The sequence below is a fragment of the Rattus norvegicus genome, chromosome X, assembly GCF_036323735.1.
Source record: "Rattus norvegicus strain BN/NHsdMcwi chromosome X, GRCr8, whole genome shotgun sequence".
Taxonomy (NCBI): Eukaryota; Metazoa; Chordata; class Mammalia; order Rodentia; family Muridae; genus Rattus; species Rattus norvegicus.
In genome coordinates this window covers 3,250,996-3,274,877 of record NC_086039.1, presented here as the reverse complement: position 1 = coordinate 3,274,877, position 23,882 = coordinate 3,250,996, and the positions used below count along the sequence as shown (strand labels likewise).

Here is a 23,882-nt window from a genome sequence, read left to right as displayed (position 1 = left end):
CTTTCTGTGCTTGGATGTTTGTGGTAGAATTTTCCCACTGGCGTCAGATTGACCCAAACTGGCTCTTTCAGACATACTCCACTGTTGATGCTGTTCTTGGTGATCATCCCATGGTACTGGCAAATCCAATACACTGGAGTCTTCTGCTGCAACTAGACTTCACCAATAGCCTGTCATAGACTCTCTTCATGATTCCAAGCCTCAACTCCTTTGCATGATTCCTTCAGTTCTGGGCCATCAACTGCAACTGAGGCTGTACCTTCACCAATGGCCTTCCATGGTCTCTCACAGTGCCAGTCCTCAGCTACTATTCATGACCCCTTCATGCCTTCAAATCCAGTACCATCTGGGTGACTCTTATAACATTAGCAAGTTCTGCTGCAGCACAAGGTATGACCTTGGCTATCTCTGGAACACATATTTTTTTATGCTCTCAGAAAACACTTCCCAGAAGATTTTATCTCCTTGATGCTGGACTCTTATTAATCACAGCTAATTTCTTAGCTCCAGCTAACCAGCATCAGTTGTCCCAGTAGTCCCTTATATTTTTCACTCTAAAGCCAGAGAGCCAGGTGGCTGAAACTGCAGTGTTCTGATGCTTGCTGGTGCTGGAACATGGACTGCTCCCTCATTCTGTTACCAGCTTTGTTTTCTTTCTCCTTCACTGCTTAGGCTTGGCTGTCCTAGAACTTGCTCTGTACACTCACTTTGAACTCAAAGATCTGCATGCCTCTCTCCCAAATAGTGGGATTAAAGTTGTTGTCCACAAAACCTGGATTTAAGTTTTTCTTCACCTAGAACTTGCTCTGTCCCAAGCTGGCCTTTGACTCTGAGATCTGTTTGGCTTTAGCTCCTGGTATTAATGGCTTGTACTACCATGCCTGGACCTAAACTTAGATGGGTGGGATCTTGTCCCAAGTCACTACTCCCTTAATTCAAATGAATATCCTTAAACACAGGATCGAGCTTCATTTCACTTCCTGGTGTTCCTTTAATAACCAAAATATATATTTTGTATTTTTCCTTTCTCAGCTTGCTACATTTGCTCAAAATGCTTGTCATCAGACTTAACCAGAGAACAGTTTCCATTGGGCTTTTTTCAGACTCCATTGTCAGTGCAATTAATATAACTCTCTTTATCTTAGCCCTAGACAGTCTCTTCAAACAATGGCAAAAAGCAGCCATATTCTGCCCAAAACATCACAAAACAGTCTCTCAGTCACATATGAAAGTACTTCTCCACTGACATCTCTAGGGCTGGCATGCCTACACATTTCAAATGACCCTCAGCACCACTGTCTTCCATAATCCTACTAGGTTGGCCCATTAAGCCTCACTTCAAGCATTCCAAGGTTTTCGAGATCCAAACTTCCAAAATCAACATTCTTCCAAAGATAAACAAGGTCACGCCTATCACAGCAATACCCCAATCCCTGGTATCAACTTCTGTCTTAGGGTTTTACTGCTGTGAACAGACACCATGACTAAGGCAATTGTTATAATGACAACATTTAACTGGGCCTGGCTTACAGGTTCAGAGGTTCAGTCCATTATCATCAAGGCAGGAACATAGAAGCACCCAGGCATGCATGTGCAGGAGGAACTGAGATTTCTACGTCATCAGCTAGAGGCAGCTAGTAGAAGACTGATTTGTAGGCATCTAGGATGAGGGTCTTAAGTCTACACCCACAGTGACACACCTACTCCAACAAGGCCACACCTACTAATAGTGCCAGTCCCTAGGCCAAGCATATACAAACCATCACCATGAGATTTTTGAGGACTTGGCCTGAATCAATTCGTGAATATCTTTATGGGTTCATAAAATGATGTAGTATTTCATAGTTGGTAGAAAGAAAGTGATGGAGCCTTTGAAAGAAACTTAGTCACTGTGGGTTTTACTTGGGACTAGATCTTGCCCTGACTCCTTCATATTCTCTCCTTTGCTTCCCCTTCCTATCAATGAAAAATGGAGAAAAACTCTCTGGAATGTCCTCCTGCCACATTCTGTTCAGGCCAAGTTCATGGGGAATTCAAGTTTGAACTGAGCTGTCTTAAACTGTGAGCTCCCCAAACAAGGATTTCCCTTGAAATTATTTTCCCATAATTTTGTTCTGAGTGATGAAGTTACTATCTGATGGAGTTGAGCTCAATAGTAGAACATTGGTATTGCATATAGAAGACCATGAAATACATCTCCAGGAGTACAGCTCCAGCTCACATAATTTGCATCAGTCACCTGGGAAGAAGCAGTAAAGAAGTGAGGTGGAGAGAAGGAAAAGAGAGAATGGGGTGGGTTTTTCAATACCCAGAGATAGAATATTATACAAAATCGGCTCACTGGGTAAAGGAACTCTCTACTAATCCTAACTACCAGAGTAAATCTCTGGAAGGTATATATTGGGTGATGTGAACTGATTACACAAAGATGTATCCTCAACCCCCATATGTATACCCCCAAAGTGTTTAAAATAAGTTTTCTGTCATGAATCATTAGCTTCGAGGGACCTTACTATGGATGTCTCCTGTGTCAGACAATCTCTGGATTCCTTCTTTTCAAAGAAAAGCAAAAGCAAATTATCATTGTATATTTCCTAGGTGGTCTGTTTGTATTCTCCTGGAGAATAAAATGACAGCATGTAGTTTCCCTGGCTCTTGCTTGCTTCTCTGCCAACCCTCTTCTTCACACCTTATAGCTCTCTCTCACCACTTCCCTACTCCCCAAAACAGTCTTGACCTTCCTTTGCTGCACTCCTTGCTGAGGACTCCTTATCTTGGAAAATGATCTCAAACCAGGTATTAGGACCATAACCTAGACATGTTCAATTCTCCCTCCCCTATCATTCATTCTTCTTTGAATGTTCCTATCAACACAGTGAGACCCAAAGTTAGTATTGCCTCCTTGAGCTGCAGCAAGAAGACTCAGATCTGTCTGGCTCTCCAACCCTCATCTAGGGCAGGATGAAAGATGTGCTAGGTACCACCTCCACTTGGACACTTGTATTTGTCTGTCCCACCACATCCCAATGTCTCTTCCAGCTCTAAGTCATCACACTACACATCGGGGGGGGGGTTGAAAGAATGGGAACTTTAGTATCGCAAACCTGTCTCAAAGTTTGCCCTTAACATCTCTAACATGTGCACACAAGAGTAAGAAGAGTCAATAGTGCAAATGTCTCCTGGTAGTAACTGAGCTTGTGTACATAAATATAGGCCTTTGAAGTATGAAGATTGCACCAGATAGGAAACCTGAAAGGAATTTTCTTAGACTAATTTGTGGTAAGGTAAAACTGGTTACAGATGCCATGGTAAAGATGGTTATAGTGATAATGTCTATGGATGCAAATGCAGAGAAAAAAGGACCAGGCTTAAGAAAGTCTGACTTCTATTAACAGTCCTATCATATGTGAGACAAGAGTAGTGTTATTCTGTGCAAAGGACTGCCATTGCTTTTATCAAAAACAATGGGAAGAGACACACAGAAGTGTGCATTGCTATCAGACAACAAAAGGACATCAAAGGGATACAGATAGGAAAGAAAGAAGTCAAAATATAACTATTTGCAGATGATATGATTGTACATTTAAGTGATTCCAAAATTTCCACCTAAGAACGACTAAACCTGATAAACACCTTCAGCAAAGTGGCTGGGTATGTAATTAACTCAAATAAATCAGTAGCCTTCCTCTCTAAAAAAGAGAAACAAGCTGAAGAAGAAATTAGGGAAACGACACCCTTCATAATAGTCCCAAATAATATAAAATACCTCGGTGTGACTTTAACCAAGCAAGTGAAAGATCTCTATGATAAGAACTTCAAGCCTCTGAAGAAAGAAATTGAAGAAGACCTCAGAAAATGGAAAGATCTCCCATGCTCATGGATTGGCAGGATTAATATAGTAAAAATGGCTATTTTACCAAAAGCGATCTACAGATTCAATGCAATCCCCATCAAAATACCAATCCAATTCTTCAAAGAATTAGACAGAACAATTTGCAAATTCATCTGGAATAAGAAAAAATCCAGGATAGCTAAAACTATCCTCAACAGTAAAAGGACTTCTGGAGGAATCACTATCTCTGAACTCAAGCAGTATTACAGAGCAATAGTGATAAAAAACTGCACGGTATTGGTACAGAGACAGACAGACAGACAAATGGAACAGAATTGAAGACCCAGAAATGAACCCACACACCTATGGGCACTTGACTTTTGACAAAGGAGCCAAAACCATCCAATGGAAAAAATATAGCATTTTCAGCAAATGGTGCTCGTTCAACTGGAGGTCAGCACGTAGAAGAATGCAGATGGATCCATCCTTGTCACCCTGTACAAGGCTTAAGTCCAAGTGAATCAAGGACCTCCACATCAAACCAGATACACTCAAACTAATAGAACAAAAGATGGGAAGGATCTTGTACACATGGACACAGGAGAAAATTTCCTGAACAAAATATCAATGGCTTATGCTCTAAGATCAGGAATCGACAAATGGGATCTCATAAAACTGCAAAGCTTCTATAAGGCAAAGGACACTGTGGTTAGGACAAAACGGCAACCAACAGATTGGGAGAAGATCTTTACCAATCCTGCAACTGATAGAGGGCTCCTAACCAAAATATACAAAGAATTCATGAAGTTAGACTGCAGTGAGACAAATGACCCTATTAAAAATGGGGTTCAGAGCTAAACAAAGAATTCACAGCTGAGGAATGCCAAATGGCTGAGAAGCACCTAAAGAAATGTTCAACATCTTTAGTCATAAGGGAAATGCAAATCAAAACAACCCTGAGATTCCACCTCACACCAGTCAGAATGGCTAAGATCAAAAACTATGGTGACAGCAGATGCTGGCAAGGATGTAGAGAAAGAGGAACACTCCTTCATTGTTGGTGGAATTGCAGACTGGTACAACCATTCTGGAAATCAATCTGGAGGTTCCTCAGAAAATTGGACATTGTACTACCTGAGGACCCAGCTATACCTCACTTGGGCATATACCCAAAGATTCCCCAACACAGAACAAAGACACATGATCCACTATGTTCATAGCAGCCTTATTTATAATAGCCAGAAGCTGGAAAGAACCCAGATGCCCTTCAACAGAGGAATGGATACAGAAAATGTGGTACGTCTACACAATGGAATATTATTCAGCTATTAAAATCAATGACTTTATGAAATTCATAGGCAGGTGGATGGAACTGGAAAATATCATCCTGAGTGAGGTACTCGAATCACAGAAAAACACACATGGTATGCACTCATTGATAAGTGGATATTAGCCCAAATGCTCGAATTACCCTAAATGCACAGAACACATGAAACTCAAGAAGGGTGACAAAAACATGGATGCTTTACTCTTTCTTTATAAGGGGAACAAGAATACCGTTGGGAGGGTATAGGCGGGCAAAATTTAAACAGAGACTGAAGGAATACCCATTCAGAGCCTGCCCCACATGTGGCCCATACATATACAGCCACCAAACTAGAAAAGATGGATGAAGCAAAGAAGTGCAGGCTGACAGCAACCAGATGTAGATCGCTCCTGAGAGACACAGCCAGAATACAGCAAATACAGAGGCGAATGCCAGCTGCAAACTACGGAATTGAGAATGGGACCCCTGTTGAAGGATTCAGAGAAAGGACTGAAAGAGCTTGAAGGGGCTTGAGACCCCATATGAATAACAATGCCAACCAGCCAGAGCTTTCAGGGACTAAGCCACTCCCTAAAGGGTATAAATTGACTGACACTGGGATCCAACTGCATAGGTAGTAATTAATAGCCTAGTACGGGCACCAGTGGAAGGGGAAGCCCTTGTTCCTGCCAAGACTGAACCCCCAGTGAACAGGATTGTTGGGGAGAGGGCGGTAATGGGGGGAAGGATGGGGAGGGGAACACCCATAGAGAAGGTGATGGTGAGGGGTTAGGGGGATGTTGACCTGGAAACTGGGAAAGGGAATAATAATTGAAATGCAAATAAGAAATACTAAATTTAATAAAGATGGAGGAAAAATAAGAAGTGTGCATTGCTAATTTTTATTTCTTAACAGGATTGTAACATCATACAGGGTGGTTATCACAATAAAAACAATGGTTGAGTAATTCAGGATATATCATAAGAGTACTGCTATGAGAGTGGTCCAGACAAAATAGGAGCCCTACTTATGGTTCACAATAAATATAATGCTGGTAGAAGGTATGTAATAAGATGGGTATATAGTTCTTGTGAAGAAGAATGTTAATGAACTTGTGAAATGCAAGAACCATGTTAATGCAGTACTTGAAACAATAAGAACAATGTTAAGAGATGTATATGGACACACTAAGAGCAGTACTTATAGAGTAAAAACTCAGTACAATCAATGCTAAGAGAAGAATACACAAAAGGATCAATGCTAATTTGACACACAGTATAACCAATGTTCAAGACATTCCTTGGCACTTAGAAGGTACAATGTTTCTTAACTTTCCCTGCTGAGAATTTTTCTTTTTGATGTTTAGGATTTTAAGGTTGTGCCCATAATCTTGAGGTCAATGATGTTCTTCTTCACACCATGGTGTTCTTCCTCCTATCAGAGAAAGAGAGACAGGAAAAAAGCAAGTGTCAGTGAGAAACTTCAACTCCCTCTCTATCACTGCAAAGCATGCATGCTCCCATTCTGCAAAACCTTGGAGTCCCTGTTCCACAAACAAAGCCTCTGCTAAGAACTCAGTGACTGTCTCATTTGTCTCTGAGTCCCTTGGTCAGAGAAAGCTGTGACCTGCAAATTAAGATCTGACCTGGGATTTGGAAGACTTCAGCATCTTGGGTGGGAAAGGTTCCTAATATAATTGACAGGGAGTTGAGGGAACACGTGTTATTGCATTCAACTATTATGTTGCACCCCAGAGGACAAATGGATAACTGGCAGGTCCTCATGACCATATGAAATACCATATTATATGAGAAATGTATATAACCCAGGGTGTACAAAACGTGTGTCACAGCATCACTCACGGTTCCAGTCTTCCTTCCTTCCTTCCTTCCTTCCTTCCTTCCTTCCTTTCTTTCTTCCTTCTTTCCACCCTCCCTTCTTCCTTCTCTCCCTTCCTTCCTTCCTACCTTCCTTCTTTTCCTCTTTCTCCTTCTCCTCCTTGTCCTCCGATTCCTTTCTCTATTTTTTCTTCCTCTCTTTCTTCTTTTTCATCTTCTGGGTCACTGATCTCTTCATATATCACTTGCTTCTTTCTTTCCCTTAACCGATGACTCCAGATGCTCACTGGCCTTCTCCTGAGTCCTGAAATCAGGAAGGGTTAGTATGTGAGATCTGACTACTGAGAGGATTTGAGGATTTTCTTTAGTCAGAATGTATAGGGCTCGGACCTCACATGTGTCCATGAGCTTTTTCTCAAGCACTTTTTTAACATCTTCTGGCACAGACAGATCAAGACAACAGATCCTCACCACTTTGTAACAATGACTAGTTCAATAAGAACTTTCCCTTGTAACCATTTTCATCCAGCATGTACCTGAGAGTACATATATTATCTAAGACACAGACTGCAGTGAGACACTTAACTAGGTTACTATGGGGTACAAGACGCATGAGGAATGATTTGTAATTTATTTTAGAGCTGTTGGAATTTTCCCAGAATAAATGGACTGTTTAAAGTAAAACTTAAACAAAAAGGTGGCATCAACAAAACCACCTTGTAGAGAGCAAGGTCCCCATTTTTGAATTTTTTGGACACCTTATACTTTAGGGCTGCTCTCTCTCTCTCTCTCTCTCTCTCTCTCTCTCTCTCTCTCTCTCTCTCTCTCTCTCACTTTTAGTACTGAGAAGCCATAACAAAAGAGCTAGGCATCACCCTCATTGCCACATTGTTAATGATTATGTATGCTAATCAAATGCATAAGGCCGGTGCAAATGAAGCTCACATGGCTGCTCAAGCCTAGGTCTCAACATTCAGGAAGCTAAGTGAAGGGAACTAACTGCCTTAAGATCGAGGATATCTGAAACTTGTAGCATGAGGCCGGATCTTAAAAGTTCCATACTACTGTCTCTGTTTCTCCTTTCACCTATATTCTGTCTCCTATCCAGCCAGTGAGAAATACATTTATTCATTTGTGTGTCTATGTATTCCTCATGCATGTAGAGTAGGCATTCTATCATAGGCATGGTCTCTTTTTCTCCAGTCCCTGCCTCTAGTTAGGCAGGATGATTCCAGGAGTCTAGGAATTCAATACCAGCATGGAAAGGATATAGAGTGTATTTCTTTTTTTTTATGATATCTACATTCTTTTTTATCTTTATTAAATGAGTATTTCTTATTTACATTTTGATTACTATTCCCCTTCCCGGTTTCCGGGCCAACATCCCCCTAATGCCTCCCCCTCCCCTTCTATATGGGCTTCCCCTCCCAATCCTTCCCCCATTACCCCATCCCACCAACAATCACGTTCACTGGGGGTTCAGTCTTGGCAGGACCAAGGGCTTCCCTTTCCACTGGTGCTCTTACTAGGCTATTCATTGCTACCTATGTGGTTGGAGCCAAGGGTCAGTCCATAGATAGTCTTTGGGTAGTGGCTTAGTCCCAGGAAGCTCCGGTTGGTTGGCATTGTTGTTCATATGAGGTCTCGAGCTCCTTCAAGCTCTTCCAGACCTTTCTCTGATTCCTTCAACGGGGGTCCTGATCTCAATTCCGTGGATTGCTGCTGGCATTCACCTATGTATTTTCTGTATTCTGGGAGTGTCTCTAAGGAGAGATCTACATCCGGTTCCTGTCAGCCTGCACTTCTTTGCTTCATCGATCTCATCTAATTGGGTGGCTATATATGTATGGGCCACATGGCAGGCTCTGAATGGGTGTGTCTTCTGCCTCTGTTCTAAACTTTGCCTCCTTATTCCCTGCCAAGGGTTTTCTTGTTCCCCTTTTAAAGAAGGAGTGAAACATTCGCATTTTGGTCATCCTTCTTGAGTTTCATGTGTTCTGTGCATCTAGGGTAATTCAAGTATTTGGTCTAATAGCCATTCAACAATGAGTGCATACCATGTATGTTTTTCTGTGATTGGGTTACCTCACTCAGGATGATATTTTCCAGTTCCATCCATTTGCCTATGAATTTCATAAAGTCGTTGTTTTTGATAGCTGAGTAATATTCCATTGTGTAGATGTACCACATTTTCTGTATCCATTCCTCTGTTGAAGGGCATCTGGGTTCTTTCCAGCTGCTGGCTATTATAAATAATGCTGCTATGAACATAGTGGATCATGTGTCTTTGGTACATGTTGGGGCATCTTTTGGGTATATACCCAAGAGAGGTAGAGCTGGGTCTTCAGGTAGTTCAATGCCCAATTTTCTGAGGAACCTCCAGACTGATTTCCAGAATGGTTGTACCAGTTTGCAGTCCCACCAACAATGGAGGAGTGTTCCTCTTTCTCCACATCCTTGCCAGCATTTGCTGTCACTTGAAATTTGATCTTAGCCATTCTCACTGGTGTGAGGTGAAATCTCAGGGTTGTTTTGATTTGTATTTCCCTTATGACTAAAGATGTTGAACATTTCTTTAGGTGTTTTTCAGCCATTTGGCATTCCTCAGGTGTGGATTCTTTGTTTAGCTCTGAACCCCGCTGAACCAGCACCATGTGGTGAAAATGCTCTTTTTTTTCCATTGGATGGTTTTGGCTCCTTTGTCAAAGATCAAGTGACCATAGGTGTGTGGGTTCATTTCTGGGTCTTCAATTCTATTCCGTCCTGTAGGCCTGTGTGTCATTAGTGCTGTAGACCTGTTTTCCTGTTTCCTTTCAGCCAGTTATTGGAACAGCGTGTTCTGCTTTCAGGTGTGTAGTCTTTCCTGTCTACTGGTCCTCAGTTGTTTCTGTGGGTCTGTGTCCTGAGTCCACCAGGCAGGTTGCTTGGAGCAGAAAAGTTGGTCTTACCTGTGGTCTCACAGCTCAAATTGCTCATGGGGGCTGCTTTTGAGCTCTCAGTGAGGGCAGCGACCAAGAGCGTCTGTGCCGCCTTTTGCCAGAGCCCCCGTGCACTAGACTCTATTTCTAAATACATAAGCAGACAACTCCTTTCCAGGATGAGCATATAGACTAAAAGTCATTTCAGAGTAAAAATTGTATTCCATTAATATATTTTGATATAATAAGAGGTAGCATTTATTTTTATTTCATTTGAGTATACACACTTATACTGATTCTGAATGTTTAGATAAACTTGTGTAAAATTATAGTTATGTACACTGTGATTCGTGAACAATATTTTTATGAAATACATAGCTATTAAAAACAGTATTTTAATCATGCACACTGATAGAAATTGTCACTGGGTCCAGTTCAAATTCAATATTAGCACACAAATTGCTTCATATCTCTCTGACACCTTTAACCAAACCTGCCACAATTGCAGCTGTCTATTCTCTCACCAATCTTACTCCCCTTCCAGTTCCATTCAAGCATCTAAACATTTACCATTTACCTGTCAAAGAAAATATACATTTTCCTTATGCACATTCAAAAAAATTGTGGTGTCCATATACTTAACTATTTTGACATCAGTGTTCCCTCCAGACTGACCTGAAGGATGGAAGAGTTGTCTGCAATTCTGACTGATACATGACTGAAAAGTTTTCATGTACAGAGGCCATTCATGTCTACTTACCTTGACTCTCATGGCTGAAAACTTCATCAGAATCATTGAGCACAGATTTTGTGGCCTGTTCATTAGATTCCATGAAATCTGGCAGATGGGCTCTGAGGCCTAGAAAGAAGCAAAAATGTTTCTTCCTTATTTCACAACTGAGAAGAGTAATGCAAGGGGCTGGCCCTGGGAGGACATAAGACAACACTGTCCACCAGAACAAAGGCCTACTAAAGAGAAATTTCAGACAATAGGGATGCATTCTATAGTGGCTACACCCTGTCCTCAGTCTTGCACAGGATATAAATGAGCAGGATGTTCAGCAGTAGCCTTGACATTGCTGTTGAAGAAGAGAATTACAGTAAAAGCCTGAGAAGAAGCCATAGTATAAGAGAGGGCCTGGAAGTTACTTGGGCTTGTCTGAACCCCGAACTCACTCTTACCTAGATTAGTCATGGTGGTGTAGTTTCTTTTCATGTACACATATGTGATCTTCTCTGAATGGCTGAGCTTTGCCCACTCTTCCCTAGAGAAGTATTTGGAGATATCCTCGAATGCCTAGAATAAGAGGAACTATTCAGTCTGGCAGCCAATCTGACGTACATGTGTGCCCTTCAGGCTGGAGCATGTCCCTGCTCCTATATTTCCATGCTACACTTGGGAATTGATGGAATCCCTTGCTGGGTAGATTTGAGAGCAAATAGAGAATTTGTGGACACAGTGTCCAGCCTCTTCCTTAGCATGTAATGAGAGTTCCATTGATGATTGCTTGCTCTTCCCACCTTCAAGAACAGGATATTCTTGAATAATTTGGAAATTGTCAAATTGTTGTAGCTCAGGACACAGACATCCCTCTTCAGAGCTGCTGGAGAAAGATTCTCTGATATTGTGTATCCTACTATATCTATGGCGTTTCTTCACAGTGCTTCTGCATTCATCTACTGATAAATCTAAGTCTCCACCGGGTTCCCTGGGCACCGGGTTCCTCTGCTCCATGAAGGCCACCTTACCTTACATGCCTCCTCTGGCTTATGCTTAGTTTTCCTGAGGTTCACTGAATGAGTCATGGCACTGGGGATACAATCTTCAAGGTATGCTTGAACACTTTCAGCCTGTGGGGGAGGACAGCACCAGCCAAACATCTGAAATTAAATTCTACTATTTTCTATTATGGCTTACATGTCTCTTGAGAAATTACATGGAGGGATGCCTGAGCCTATACATATCTGGATTAGGAATGATAGGGCTTCTATGACATGACTAAGGTATGCTCGAGTCTCCAAATCATGCCAGCTACTGATGTTACTAGTCCTCTGGGGTGTGTCCTTAATGGAAGTCACACAGAAACATCTTGTTGGATGTGTCATGAAGAAAAGAACAGTCACCTAAATTCTTACCTGAATATAAGAATGATGATTTCATACATTGGGGAAGAGGGAGTACGATGGAGGGAGATAGAATAATGATTAACAATTGAAGAGGAGTGATAGTAGGTAAGATGACAACTGTTTACAACTATTTGCTTACTGTTAAAATCTACAAGAAGAGAGACCAGGTAAATATTTAAGGACAGGCAGTTTCATCATGATTTGATGCCAATCTACTGTATATATATCTTTATTTTCCCACTGTATTCCATAAACCTGCAAGGCTACTATATGTTTGGGAAACAAAAGACTAAAACCAGAAAAAGCACTTCTTAGGAAGTCAGGTTTGGTCTTGAACAACAGTGTCCATAGTGGAAAAAATGTGCAGTCTATTTTATCGAGGATAAAACTTATATTATGAGAAAGCAATTGACAAAATTCAACACCCCTTCATGATAAAAGTCCTGGAAAGAATAGGAATTCAAGGCCCATACCTGAACATAGTAAACGCCATATACAGCAAACCAGTAGCTAACTTTAAACTAAATGGAGAGAAACTTGAAGCAATTTCACTAAAATCAGGGACTAGACAAGGCTGCCCACTCTCTCCCTACTTATGCAATATAGTTCTTCAAGTTCTAGTCAGAGCAATCAGACAACAAAAGGAGCTCTAATGGATACATATTGGAAAAGAAGATGTCAAAATATCACTATTTGCAGATGATATGATAGTATATCTAAGTGATCCCAAAAGTTCCACCAGAGAACAACTAAACCTGATAAACACCTTCAGCAAAGTGGCTGGGTATAAAATTAACTCAAATAAATCAGTAGCCTTCCTCTACACAAAAGAGAAACAAGCCGAGAAAGAAATTAAGGAAACAACACCATTCATAGTAGTCCCAAATAATATAAAATACCACGGTGTGACTTTAACCAAGCAAGTGAAAGATCTCTATGATAAGAACTTCAAGAGTCTGAAGAAAGAAATTGAAGAAGATCTCAGAAGATGGATAGATCTCCCATGCTCATGGAATGGCAGGATTAATATAGTAAAAATGGCCATTTTACCAAAAGCGATCTACATATCCAATGCAATCCACACCAAAATACCAATAAAATTCTTCAAAGAGTTAAACAGAAAAATTTGCAAATTCATCGGGAATAACAAAAAACCCAGGATAGCTAAAACTATCCTCAACAATCAAAGGACTTCCAGGGGAATCACTATCCCTGAACTCAAGCAGTATTACAGAGCAAAAGTGATAAAAACTGCATGGTACTGGTACAGAGACAGACAGATAGACCAGTGGAATAGAATTGAAGACCCAGAAATGAACCCACACACCTATGGTCACTTGATTTTTTGACAAAGGAGCTAAAACCATCCAATGGAAAAAGATAGCATTTTCAGCAAATGGTGCTGGTTCTACTGGAGTTCAACGTGTAGAAGAATGCAGATCGATCCATGCTTATCACCCTGTACAAAGCTTAAGTCCAAGTGGATCAAGGACCTCCACATCAAACCAGATACACTCAAACTAATAGAACAAAAAGATGGGAAGGATCTTGTACACATGGGCACTGGAGAAAATTTCCTGAACAAAACACCAATGGCTTATGCTCTAAGATCAAGAATCGACAAATGGGATCTTATAAAACTGCAAAGCTTCTGTAAGGCAAAGGACACTATTGTTAGGACAAAATGGAACCAACACATTGGGAAAAGATCTTTCCCCATCCTACAACAGATAGAGGCCTTAATTCCAAAATATACAAAGAACTCAAGAAGTTAGACTGCAGGGAGACAAATAACCCTATTAAAAATGGGGTCCAGAGCTAAAGTAAGAATTCACAGCTGAGGAATGCCAAATGGCTGAAAAACACCTAAAGAAATGTTCAACAACTTTAGTCATAAGGGAAATGCAAATCAAAACAACCCTGAGATTTCACCAGTGAGAATGGCTAAGATCAAAAATTCAGGTGACAGCAGATGCTGGCGAGGATGTGGAGAAAGAGGAACACTCCTCCATTTTTGGTGGGATTGCAGACTGATACAACCATTGTGGAAATCAGTCTGTATTCCTCAGAAAATTGGACACTGAACTACCTGAGGACCCAGCTATACCTCTCTTGGGCATATACCCAAAATATGCCCCAACATATAACAAGACACATGCTCCAATATGTTCATAGCAGCCTTATTTATAATAGCCAGCAGCTGGAAAGAACCCAGATGCCCTTCAACAGAGGAATGGATACAGAAAATGTGGTACATCTACACAATGGAATATTACTCAGCTATCAAAAATAACGACTTTATGAAATTCATAGGCAAATGGACGGATGTGGAAAATATCATCCTGAGTGAGTTAACCCAATCACAGAGCATCACACATGGTATACACTCATTGAAAAGTGGATATTAGCCCAAATGCTCGAATTACCCTAGATGCACAGAACACATGAAACTCAAGAAGGAAGACCAAAATGCGATTGCTTCACTCCTTCTTTAAAAGAGGAACAAGAATACCCTTGTCAGGGAATAGGGAGGCAAAGTTTAGAACACAGGCAGAAGGAACACCCATTCAGAGCCTGCTCCACATGTGGCCCATACATATACAGCCACCAGACTAGATGAGATGGATGAAGCAAAGAAGTGCATGTTGAGAGGACCAGATGTAGATCTCTCCCGAGAGACACAGCCAGTATCCAGCAAATACGTAGGCGCATGCCATCCTTAAACCATTGAACTGAGAACGGGACCCCTGTTGACAGAATCTTAGAAAGTACTGAAAGAGCTTGAAGGGGCTTGAGATCCCACATGAACAACAATGCCAACCAATCAGAGATTCCAGTGACCAAGCCACTAACCAAAGACTATACTTGGACTGACCCTCGGCTCCACCTGCATACATAGCAATGAATAGCCTAGTATGAGTAGCAGTGAAAAGGGAAGCCCTTGGTCCTGCCAAGACTGAACCCCCAGTGAATGTGATTGTTGGGGGGAGGTGGTAATGGCGGGAGGATGGGGAGGGGTGCAGCCATAGAGAAGGGGAGTGTGAGAGGTTAGGGTATGTTGGCCCAGAAACTGGGTAAGGGAATAACAATTGAAATGTAAATAAGAAATACCCACATTAATAAAGATGAAAACAAACAAAAAAACTTTATGGGGAGTCCCAATCTCGCACTCCCTGTCTCCAGCTCCCTGCTCCCAAACCCTGTGGGAGAGAGAGCTCACAGCCGAGACAGGTGGGCACTCCTGAGACTGCATAGCGGAAGAGACAACCAACACTGCCCACCCCTGCCCATATCCTTTGCCCAAGAGGAAACTGTATACAGCCTCTGGGTTCCCTTGGATAAGGGCACAGGTGCAGGAAATCTGCTGTGTCTGAGACACCACCAGAACCTGAAGGGACTGACCGGATAAAGAGTTCTCTGCTGCACCCAAATCCCGTGGGAGGGAGAGCTAAACCTTCAGAGAGGCAGACATGCCTGGGAAACCAGAAGAGTTTACACTCGGCCCACACCTCTGACTCCAGAGGAAAACACCAAAGACCATCTGGAACCCTGGTGCACGGAATCTCCCAGAAAGGGCAGCTCAGATCTTTCTGGTTGTTGCCGCCCAGAGCAACACCCAACGAGCAAACTTGTGCCTTGGGACCACAGGTAAGACAAACCTTCCAGCTCCAAGCGACCTGACTGGTGAACTCAAGACACAGGCCCACAGGAACAGGTGAAGACCTGTAGATAGGAAAAAACTACAGGCCCGAAAGCAGAACACTCTGTCCCCATAACTGGCTGAAAGAAAACAGGAAAACAGGTCTACAACACTCCTGACACATAGGCTTATAGGACAGTCTAGTCATTGTCAGAAATAGCAGAACAAAGTAACACTAGAGATAATCTAATGGCGAGAGGCAAGCACAGGAACCCAAGCAAAAGAAACCAAGACTACATGGAATCATCGGATACCAATTCTCCCACCAAAGCAAACACAGAATATCCAAACACACCAGAAAAGCAAGATCTAGTTTCAAAATCATATTTGATCATGATGCTGGAGGACTTCAAGAAAGACATGAAGAACTCCCTTAGAGAAACACAGGAAAACATAAATAAACAAGTAGAAGCCTTCAGAGTGGTATCACAAAAATCCCTGAAAGAATTCCAGAAAAACATAAATAGACAAGTAGAAGCCTATGGAGAGGAATCACAAAAATCCCTGAAAGTATTCCAGGAAAACACAATCAAACAAATGAAGGAATTAAAAATGGAAATAGAAGCAATCAAGAAAGAACTCGTGGAAACAACCCTGGATATAGAAAACCAAAGGAAGAGACAAGGAGCTGTAGATAAAAGCATCACCAACAGAATACAAGAGATAGAAGAGAGAATCTCAGGAGCAGAAGATTCCATAGAAATCATCAACTCGACAGTCAAAGATAATGTAACGCGGAAAAAGCTACTTGTCCAAAACATACAGGAAATACAGGACTCAATGAGAAGATCAAACCTAAGGATAATAGTTATAGAAGAGAGTGAAGACTCCGAGCTCAAACGACCAGTAAATATCTTCAACAAAACCATAGAAGAAAACCTCCCTAACCTAAAAAAAGGGATACCCATAGGCATACAAGAAGCCTAAAGAACTCCAAATAGATTGGACCAGAAAAGAAACACCTCCCGACACATAATAGTCAAAACACCAAATGCACAAAATAAAGAAAGAATATTAAAAGCAGTAAGGGAAAAAGGTCAAGTAACATATAAAGGCAGACCTATCAGAATCACACCAGACTTTTCGCCAGAAACTTTGAAAGCCAGAAGATCCTGGAGAGATGTCATACAGACCCTAAGAGAACACAAATGCCAGCCCAGGTTACTGTATCCTGCAAAACTCTCAATTAACATAGATGGAGAAACCAAGATATTCCATGACATAACCAAATTTACACAATATCTTTCTACAAATCCAGCACTACAAAGGATAATAAATGGTAAAGCCCAACATAAGGAGGCAAGCTATACCCTAGAAGAAGCAAGAAACTAATCGTGTTGGCAACAAAACAAAGAGAAGAGAAGCACACAAACATAACCTCACATCCAAATATGAATATAACAGGAAGCAATAATCACTATTCCTTAATATCTCTCAACATCAATGGCCTCAACTCCCCAATAAAAAGACATATATTAACAAAATGGATATCCAATGAGGACCCTGCATTCTGCTGCCTACAGGAAACACACCTCAGAGACAAAGACAGACACTACCTCAGAGTGAAAGGATGGTAAACAATTTTCCAAGCAAATGGTCAGAAGAAGCAAGGTGGAGTAGCGATTCTAATATCAAATAAAATCAATTTTTAACTAAAATTCATCAAAAAAGATGAGGAAGGACACTTCATATTCATCAAAGGAAAAATCCACCAAGATGAACTCTCAATCCTAAATATCTATGCCCCAAATACAAGGGCACCTACATACGTAAAAGAAACCTTACTAAAGCTCAAAACACACATTGCACCTCACACAATAATAGTAGGAGATTTCAACACCCCACTCTCATTAATGGACAGATCATGGAAACAGAAATAATCAGAGATGTAGACAGACTAAGAGAAGTCATGAGCCAAATGGACTTAACAGATATTTATAAAACATTCTATCCTAAAGCAAAAGGATATACATTCTTCTAAGCTCCTCATGGTACTTTCTCCAATATTGACCATATATTTGGTCAAAAAACAGGCCTCAACAGGTACAGAAAGATAGAAATAATCCCATGCGTGCAATCAGACCACCACGGCCTAAAGCTGGTCTTCAATAACAATAAGGGAAAAACGCCCACATATACGTGGAAGTTGAATAATGCTCTACTCAACGATAACCTGGTCAAGGAAGAAATAAAGAAAGGAATTAAAGACTTCTTAGAATTTAATGAAAATGAAGGTACAACATACCCAAACTTATGGGACACAATGAAAGCTGTGCTAAGAGGAAAACTCATAGCGCTGAGTGCCTGCAGAAAGAAACAGGAGAGAGCATATGTCAGCAGCTTGACAGCACACCTAAGAGCTCTAGAACAAAAAGAAGCAAATACACACAGGAGGAGTAGCAGGCAGGAAATAATCAAACTCAGAGCTGAAATCAGTCAGGTAGAAAGAAAAAGGACCATAGAAAGAATCAACAGAACCAAAAGTTTGTTCTTTGAGAAAATCAACAAGATAGATAAACCCTTAGCCAGACTAACGAGAAGGCACAGAGAATGTTTCCAAATTAATAAAACCAGAAATGAAAAGGGAGACATAATTACAGATTCAGAGGAAATTCAAAAAATCATCAGATCTTACTATAAAAGCCTATATTCAACAGAACTTGAAAATCTGCAGGAAATGGACAACTTCCTAGACAGACACCAGGTACCGAAGTCAAATCAGGAACAGATAAACCAGTTAAACAACCCCATAACTCCTAAGGAAATAGAAGCAGTCATTAAAGGTCTCCCAACCAAAAAGAGCCCAGGTCCAGACAGGTTTAGTGCAGAATTCTATCAGACCTTCATAGAAGACCTCATACCAATATTATCCAAACTATTCCACAAAATTGAAACAGATGGATCACTACTGAATTCCTTCTATGAAGCCACAATTACTCTTATACCTAAACCACACAAAGACCCAACAAAGAAAGAGAACTTCAGACCAATTTCCCTTATGAATATTGACACAAAAATACTCAATAAAATTCTGGCAAACCGAGTCCAAGAGCACATCAAAACAATCATCCACCATGATCAAGTAGACTTCATCCCAGGCATGCAGGGATATTTTAATATACGGAAAACCATCAACGTGATCCATTATATAAACAAACTGAAAGAACAAAACCACATGATCATTACATTAGATGCTGAGAAAGCATTTGACAAAATTCAACACCCCTTCATGATAAAAGTCCTGGAAAGAATTGGAATTCAAGGTCCATACCTAAACATAGTAAAAGCCATATACAGCAAACCAGTTGCTAACATTAAACTAAATGGAGAGAAACTTGAAGCAATCCCACTAAAATCATGGACAAGACAAGGCTGCCCACTCTCTCCCTACTTATTAAATATAATTCTTGAAGTTCTAGCCATAGCAATCAGACAACAAAAGGATGTCAAGGGGATACAGATCGGAAAAGAAGAGGTCAAAATATCACTATTTGCAGATGATATGATAGTATGTTTAAGTTATCCCAAAAGTTCCACCAGAGAACTTCTAAAGCTGATTGATAAACAACTTTAGCACAGTGGCTGGGTATAAAATTAACTCAAATAAATAAGTAGCCTTCCTCTACACAAAAGAGAAACCACCGAGAAAGAAATTAGGGAAACGACACCATTCATAATAGACCCAAAAAATATTAAGTACCACGGTGTGACGTTAACCAAGCAAGTAAAAGATCTGTACAATAAGAACTTCAAGACTCTGAAAAAAGAAAATTGAAGAAGACCTCAGAAGATGGAAAGATTTCCCATGCTCATGGATTGGCAGGATTAACATAGTAAAAATGGCCATTTTACCAAAAGCGATCTACAGATTCAATGCAATCCCCATCAAAATACCAATCCAATTCTTCAAAGAGTTAGACAGAACAATTTGCAAATTCATCTGGAATAACAAAAAACCCAGGATAGCTAAAACTTTTCTCAACAATAAAAGGACTTTGGGGGAATCACTATCCCCGAACTCAAGCAATATTACAGAGCAATATTGATTAAAAACTGCATGGTATTGGTACAGAGACAGACAGACCAATGGAACAGAATCAAAGACCCAGAAATGAACCCACCTATGGGCACCTGATTTTTGACAAAGGAGACAAAACCATGAAATGGAAAAAAGATAGCATTTTCAGCAAATAGTGCTGGTTCAACTGGAGGGCAACATGTAGAAGAATGAAGATCAATCCATGCTTATCACCCTGTACAAAGCTTAAGTCCAACTGGATCAAGGACCTCCACATCAAATCAGATACACTCAAACTAATAGAAGAAAAACTAGGGCAGCATCTTGAACACATGAGCACTGGAAAAAATTTCGTGAACAAAACACCAATGGCTTATGCTCTAAGATCAAGAATCAACAAATGGGATCTCATAAAACTGGAAAGCTTCTGTAAGGCAAAGGACACTGTTGTTAGGACAAAATGGCAACCAACAGATTGGGAAAAGATCTTTACCAATCCTACAACAGATAGAGGGCTTATATTCAAAATATACAAAGAATTCAAGAAGTTAGACCACAGGGAGTCAAATAACCCTATTAAAAAATGGGGTTCAGAGCTAAACAAAAAATTCACAGCGGAGGAATGCCAGGTGGCTGAGAAACACCTAAAGACATGTTCAAAATCTTTAGTCATAACGGAAATGCAAATCAAAACAACCCTGAGATTTCACCTCACACCAGTGAGAATGGCTAAGATCAAAAACTCAGGTGACAACAAATGTTGGCGAGGATGTGGAGAAAGAGGAACACTCCTCCATTTTTGGTGGGATTGCAGACTGGTAAAACCATTCTGGAAATCTGTCTGGAGGTTCCTCAGAAAATTGGACATTGAACAACCTGAGGATCTAGCTATACCTCTCTTGGGCATATACCCACAAGATGCCCCAACATAGAACAAAGGCACGTGCTCCACTATGTTCATAGCAGCCTTATTTATAATAGCCAGAAGCTGGAAAGAGTCCAGACGCCCTTCAACAGAGGAATGGATACAGAAAATGTGGTACATCTACACAATGGAATATTACTCAGCTATCAAAATCAGTGCCTTTATGAAATCCATGGGCAAATGGGTGGAACTGGAAAATATCATCCTGAGTTAGGTAACCCAATCACAGAAAAACACACATGGTATGCACTCTTTGATAAGTGGCTATTAGCCCAAATGCTTGAATTACCCTAGATGCATAGAACACGTGAAACTCAAGACAGATGATCAAAATGTGAGTGCTTCACTCCTTCTTTAAATGAGGAAAAAGAATACCCTTGGCAGGGAAGGGAGAGGCAAAGATTAAAACAGAGACTGAAGGAACACCCATTCAGAGCCTGCCCCACATGTGGCCCATACATATACAGCCACCCAATTAGACAAGATGGATGAAGCAAAGAAGTGCAGACTGACAGGAGCCGGATGTAGATCGCTCCTGAGAGACACAGCCAGAATACAGCAAATATAGAGGCGAATGCCAGCAGCAAACCACTGAACTGAGAATAGGTCCCCTATTGAAGGAATCAGAGAAAGAACTGGAAGAGCTTGAAGGGGCTCGAGACCCCAAAAGTACAACAATGCCAAGCAACCAGAGCTTCCAGGGACTAAGCCACTACCTAAAGACTATATATGGACTGACCCTGGGCTCCAACCTCATAGGTAGCAATGAATATTCTAGTAAGAGCACCAGTGGAAGGGGAAGCCCTGGGTCCTGCTAAGACTGAACCCCCAGTGAACGTGATTATTGGGGGGAGGTCAACAATGGGGGGAGGATGGGGAGGGGAACACCCATAAAGAAGGGGAGGGGGAGTGATTAGGGGGATGTTTGCCGGGAAACTGGGAAAGGGAATAACACTCGAAATATAAATAAGAAATACTCAAGTTAATAAAAAAATAAATAAATTTTAAAAAAACTTTATATTTCTAGAGGAAGGAAGGAATGAGAATCAGAATGAGAGTTTTTATGCTTAAAATATGGTTTCATGTCATGAAGGTAGAATTTTTCTTTCCAGACATTTTAGCATTTAATTCATTTTAAAATAGAAATAAATATAGGAGTGTGCATGTGGATGTGTGTGTTCATGTTTATGCATGTGTACATGGAGGTCAGGGTTCAATCTCAGGCATTATTCCTCAGGAAATATTCACCTTGTTTTAAAGATAATACTTTCCTCTGCTTCATAGAACTTGCTAGCCAGGCAGCTTCAATAATCTACTTGCTTCTACTGCTCCAGACATGGGATGCCAAGAACCTGCCTTTGTTCTTAGCTTTGGGCTTCAAACAGAGTGCTGGAGATTGAATTTGTGCCTTATGTTTGCAGGGCTACTGTTTATCAACTGAGCTCTTTCCCAGGACACTCAAAAAATTAATACACACACCCACACCCACACCCCCCCACACATACACACACACGCCACACGAATGCACATTGTACTTATATCTGTACACACTGTGATATTTGATTATATGTATGTCAGTACATGTGTAGTTGTTTGTTTTTGCCTTTGAGACTGGCCCCGACTCCTTGACTCAAGATATCTTCCTGTATCAGTCTGCTGACTGGATTAGATTTATAGGCTTATGCTATTGTGAGTCCCAATGGTGTGTGGTATTGAATGTGGTGTTTAAGGGTGCAATGGTGATGTGACTTCTGTAAAGGATGGACTTTGGTTTTAAGGAAATGATTATTTATGAACTTAGTGTCTATCACTGAGTTCTCTGGAAATTATATGAATGACACCAAGTAGAATCTGCATGGCAACAGTACAATACATGATCCATGATGAGTAAATATAGTTCCTTTGAAATTAGAGCACCCAAGGCTGGCCTTGAAGACCAAGACTTTATTTGTCTGATATATCAAAGCACTGCCTTGGGCAGAGGCCATTTTTCATCTACTGTTGAGGAAATCTAAGAGAATCTGACTGATTTAGAGATTTCTTGTGCTGAGGGTTGTTTTGTCTCCGGTAAGCATTGACATAGTACTTTGACAGTACGAAGTGGCAATTTTGTTTAGGCTTTGGGAAGACTCCATATCATGTCAACTCTCTAAAGATATCAAGGTACTCAGAAAGTGCTAGAAAGGTTTAGCATATGAAGGCCCCCTACTTTTCTTTTCTTTCTTCTGGTCCTCAGACTAGAATTTAGGACCTCACACATGCTAGACAATTGCTAAACCACTGAACTACATCCCCGATCTGACCCACCTTCCTGGTATAAGTTGTCTAAAGCATTCCTCCGAAAGAAAGAGCCTACCTCAGTTGCCAAGCATCTGCCAAACATTCCACAAAGAGGCATGGTAATTTAAATAGAGACTGGAGATCAGCCAATCAGGGCAGTAAGTGAATATGAACTAGCCAATCAGGGTCAGAAACTTGGGTGTAGCCAGTAAGGGAAGAAAATGCAATGTGATATCCTGTCTTATTGGAAGCATGATTTTTTAAACTGGGTTTGTTCTTCTTTGGTGAGTCCAGCTGATGGAGCAATTTTTTTCTCTAGTGATATGCTACTCTGGTATCAGCTGAGCTGTCTGTTCATGTGTATCTTCAGTGTTTATTGTTTGTGTGGGAGAAAGTTGTTTGGTGGCATTTAATTCAGGATTTGTAAACTGCTTTGCCCTCTGGAGAGCTGGGATTAAGGACAGGCATTCACCACCACTGTGGGCTTCAGGTTTTCCCTTTTCATCATGACTTAATCCTCCTAGTCCCTGGTGAGTGGATATAGACCTTTGTGAAAGTGTGTATATGATGCAGACCAGCATCTCAAACCCGTCTCACCCCATAAGATAGAAAAGATCCATATGCTGTCTGGCAGAACATAAAGCCCCCTGCAAGTTTGTATAAAGCGATTTTGGGGCTGTTGAGATGGCTCATTGAGTGAAGGTACTTGTCACCACACTAACAATCTCAGCTTAAACTCCAGAGCCCATAGAATAAATGGAGAGAACTTCCCAAATATTTGCTGTCCTGTGAGTTCCCCTCTAAGCAAGCAAGCAAGCAAGCAAGCAAGCAAGCAAGCAAGCAAGCAAGCAAACAAACAAACAAACAGACAAGCAAACAAATGGCAGTTGTCAAGATTTCACATTTTTCTGGATGTGATTTTCCCTCAAAGCCTCAG

At 41.0% G+C, this 23,882-nt stretch overlaps 1 protein-coding gene across 2 annotated transcripts; it reads right to left on the bottom strand.

Moving 5' to 3' along the window:
* Positions 1-6,024: 6,024 nt before the first annotated feature.
* On the bottom strand, positions 6,025-23,047 carry Ssx2 (SSX family member 2). Of its 2 annotated transcripts, none has more exons than XM_063280523.1 (6): positions 23,022-23,047; positions 11,645-11,746; positions 11,078-11,192; positions 10,656-10,754; positions 7,107-7,281; positions 6,025-6,573 (listed from the first exon to the last, which is right to left on the bottom strand). In XM_063280523.1, the coding sequence occupies exons 2-6, from the start codon at positions 11,699-11,701 to the stop codon at positions 6,552-6,554; spliced, it is 468 nt and encodes a 155-aa protein (XP_063136593.1). In that variant the 5' UTR covers positions 11,702-11,746; positions 23,022-23,047; the 3' UTR covers positions 6,025-6,551. The 2 variants fall into 2 exon arrangements, with proteins under 2 accessions (XP_063136593.1, XP_017457722.1); XM_017602233.3 differs by having other exon boundaries at positions 22,973-23,046.
* Positions 23,048-23,882: the final 835 nt, after the last annotated feature.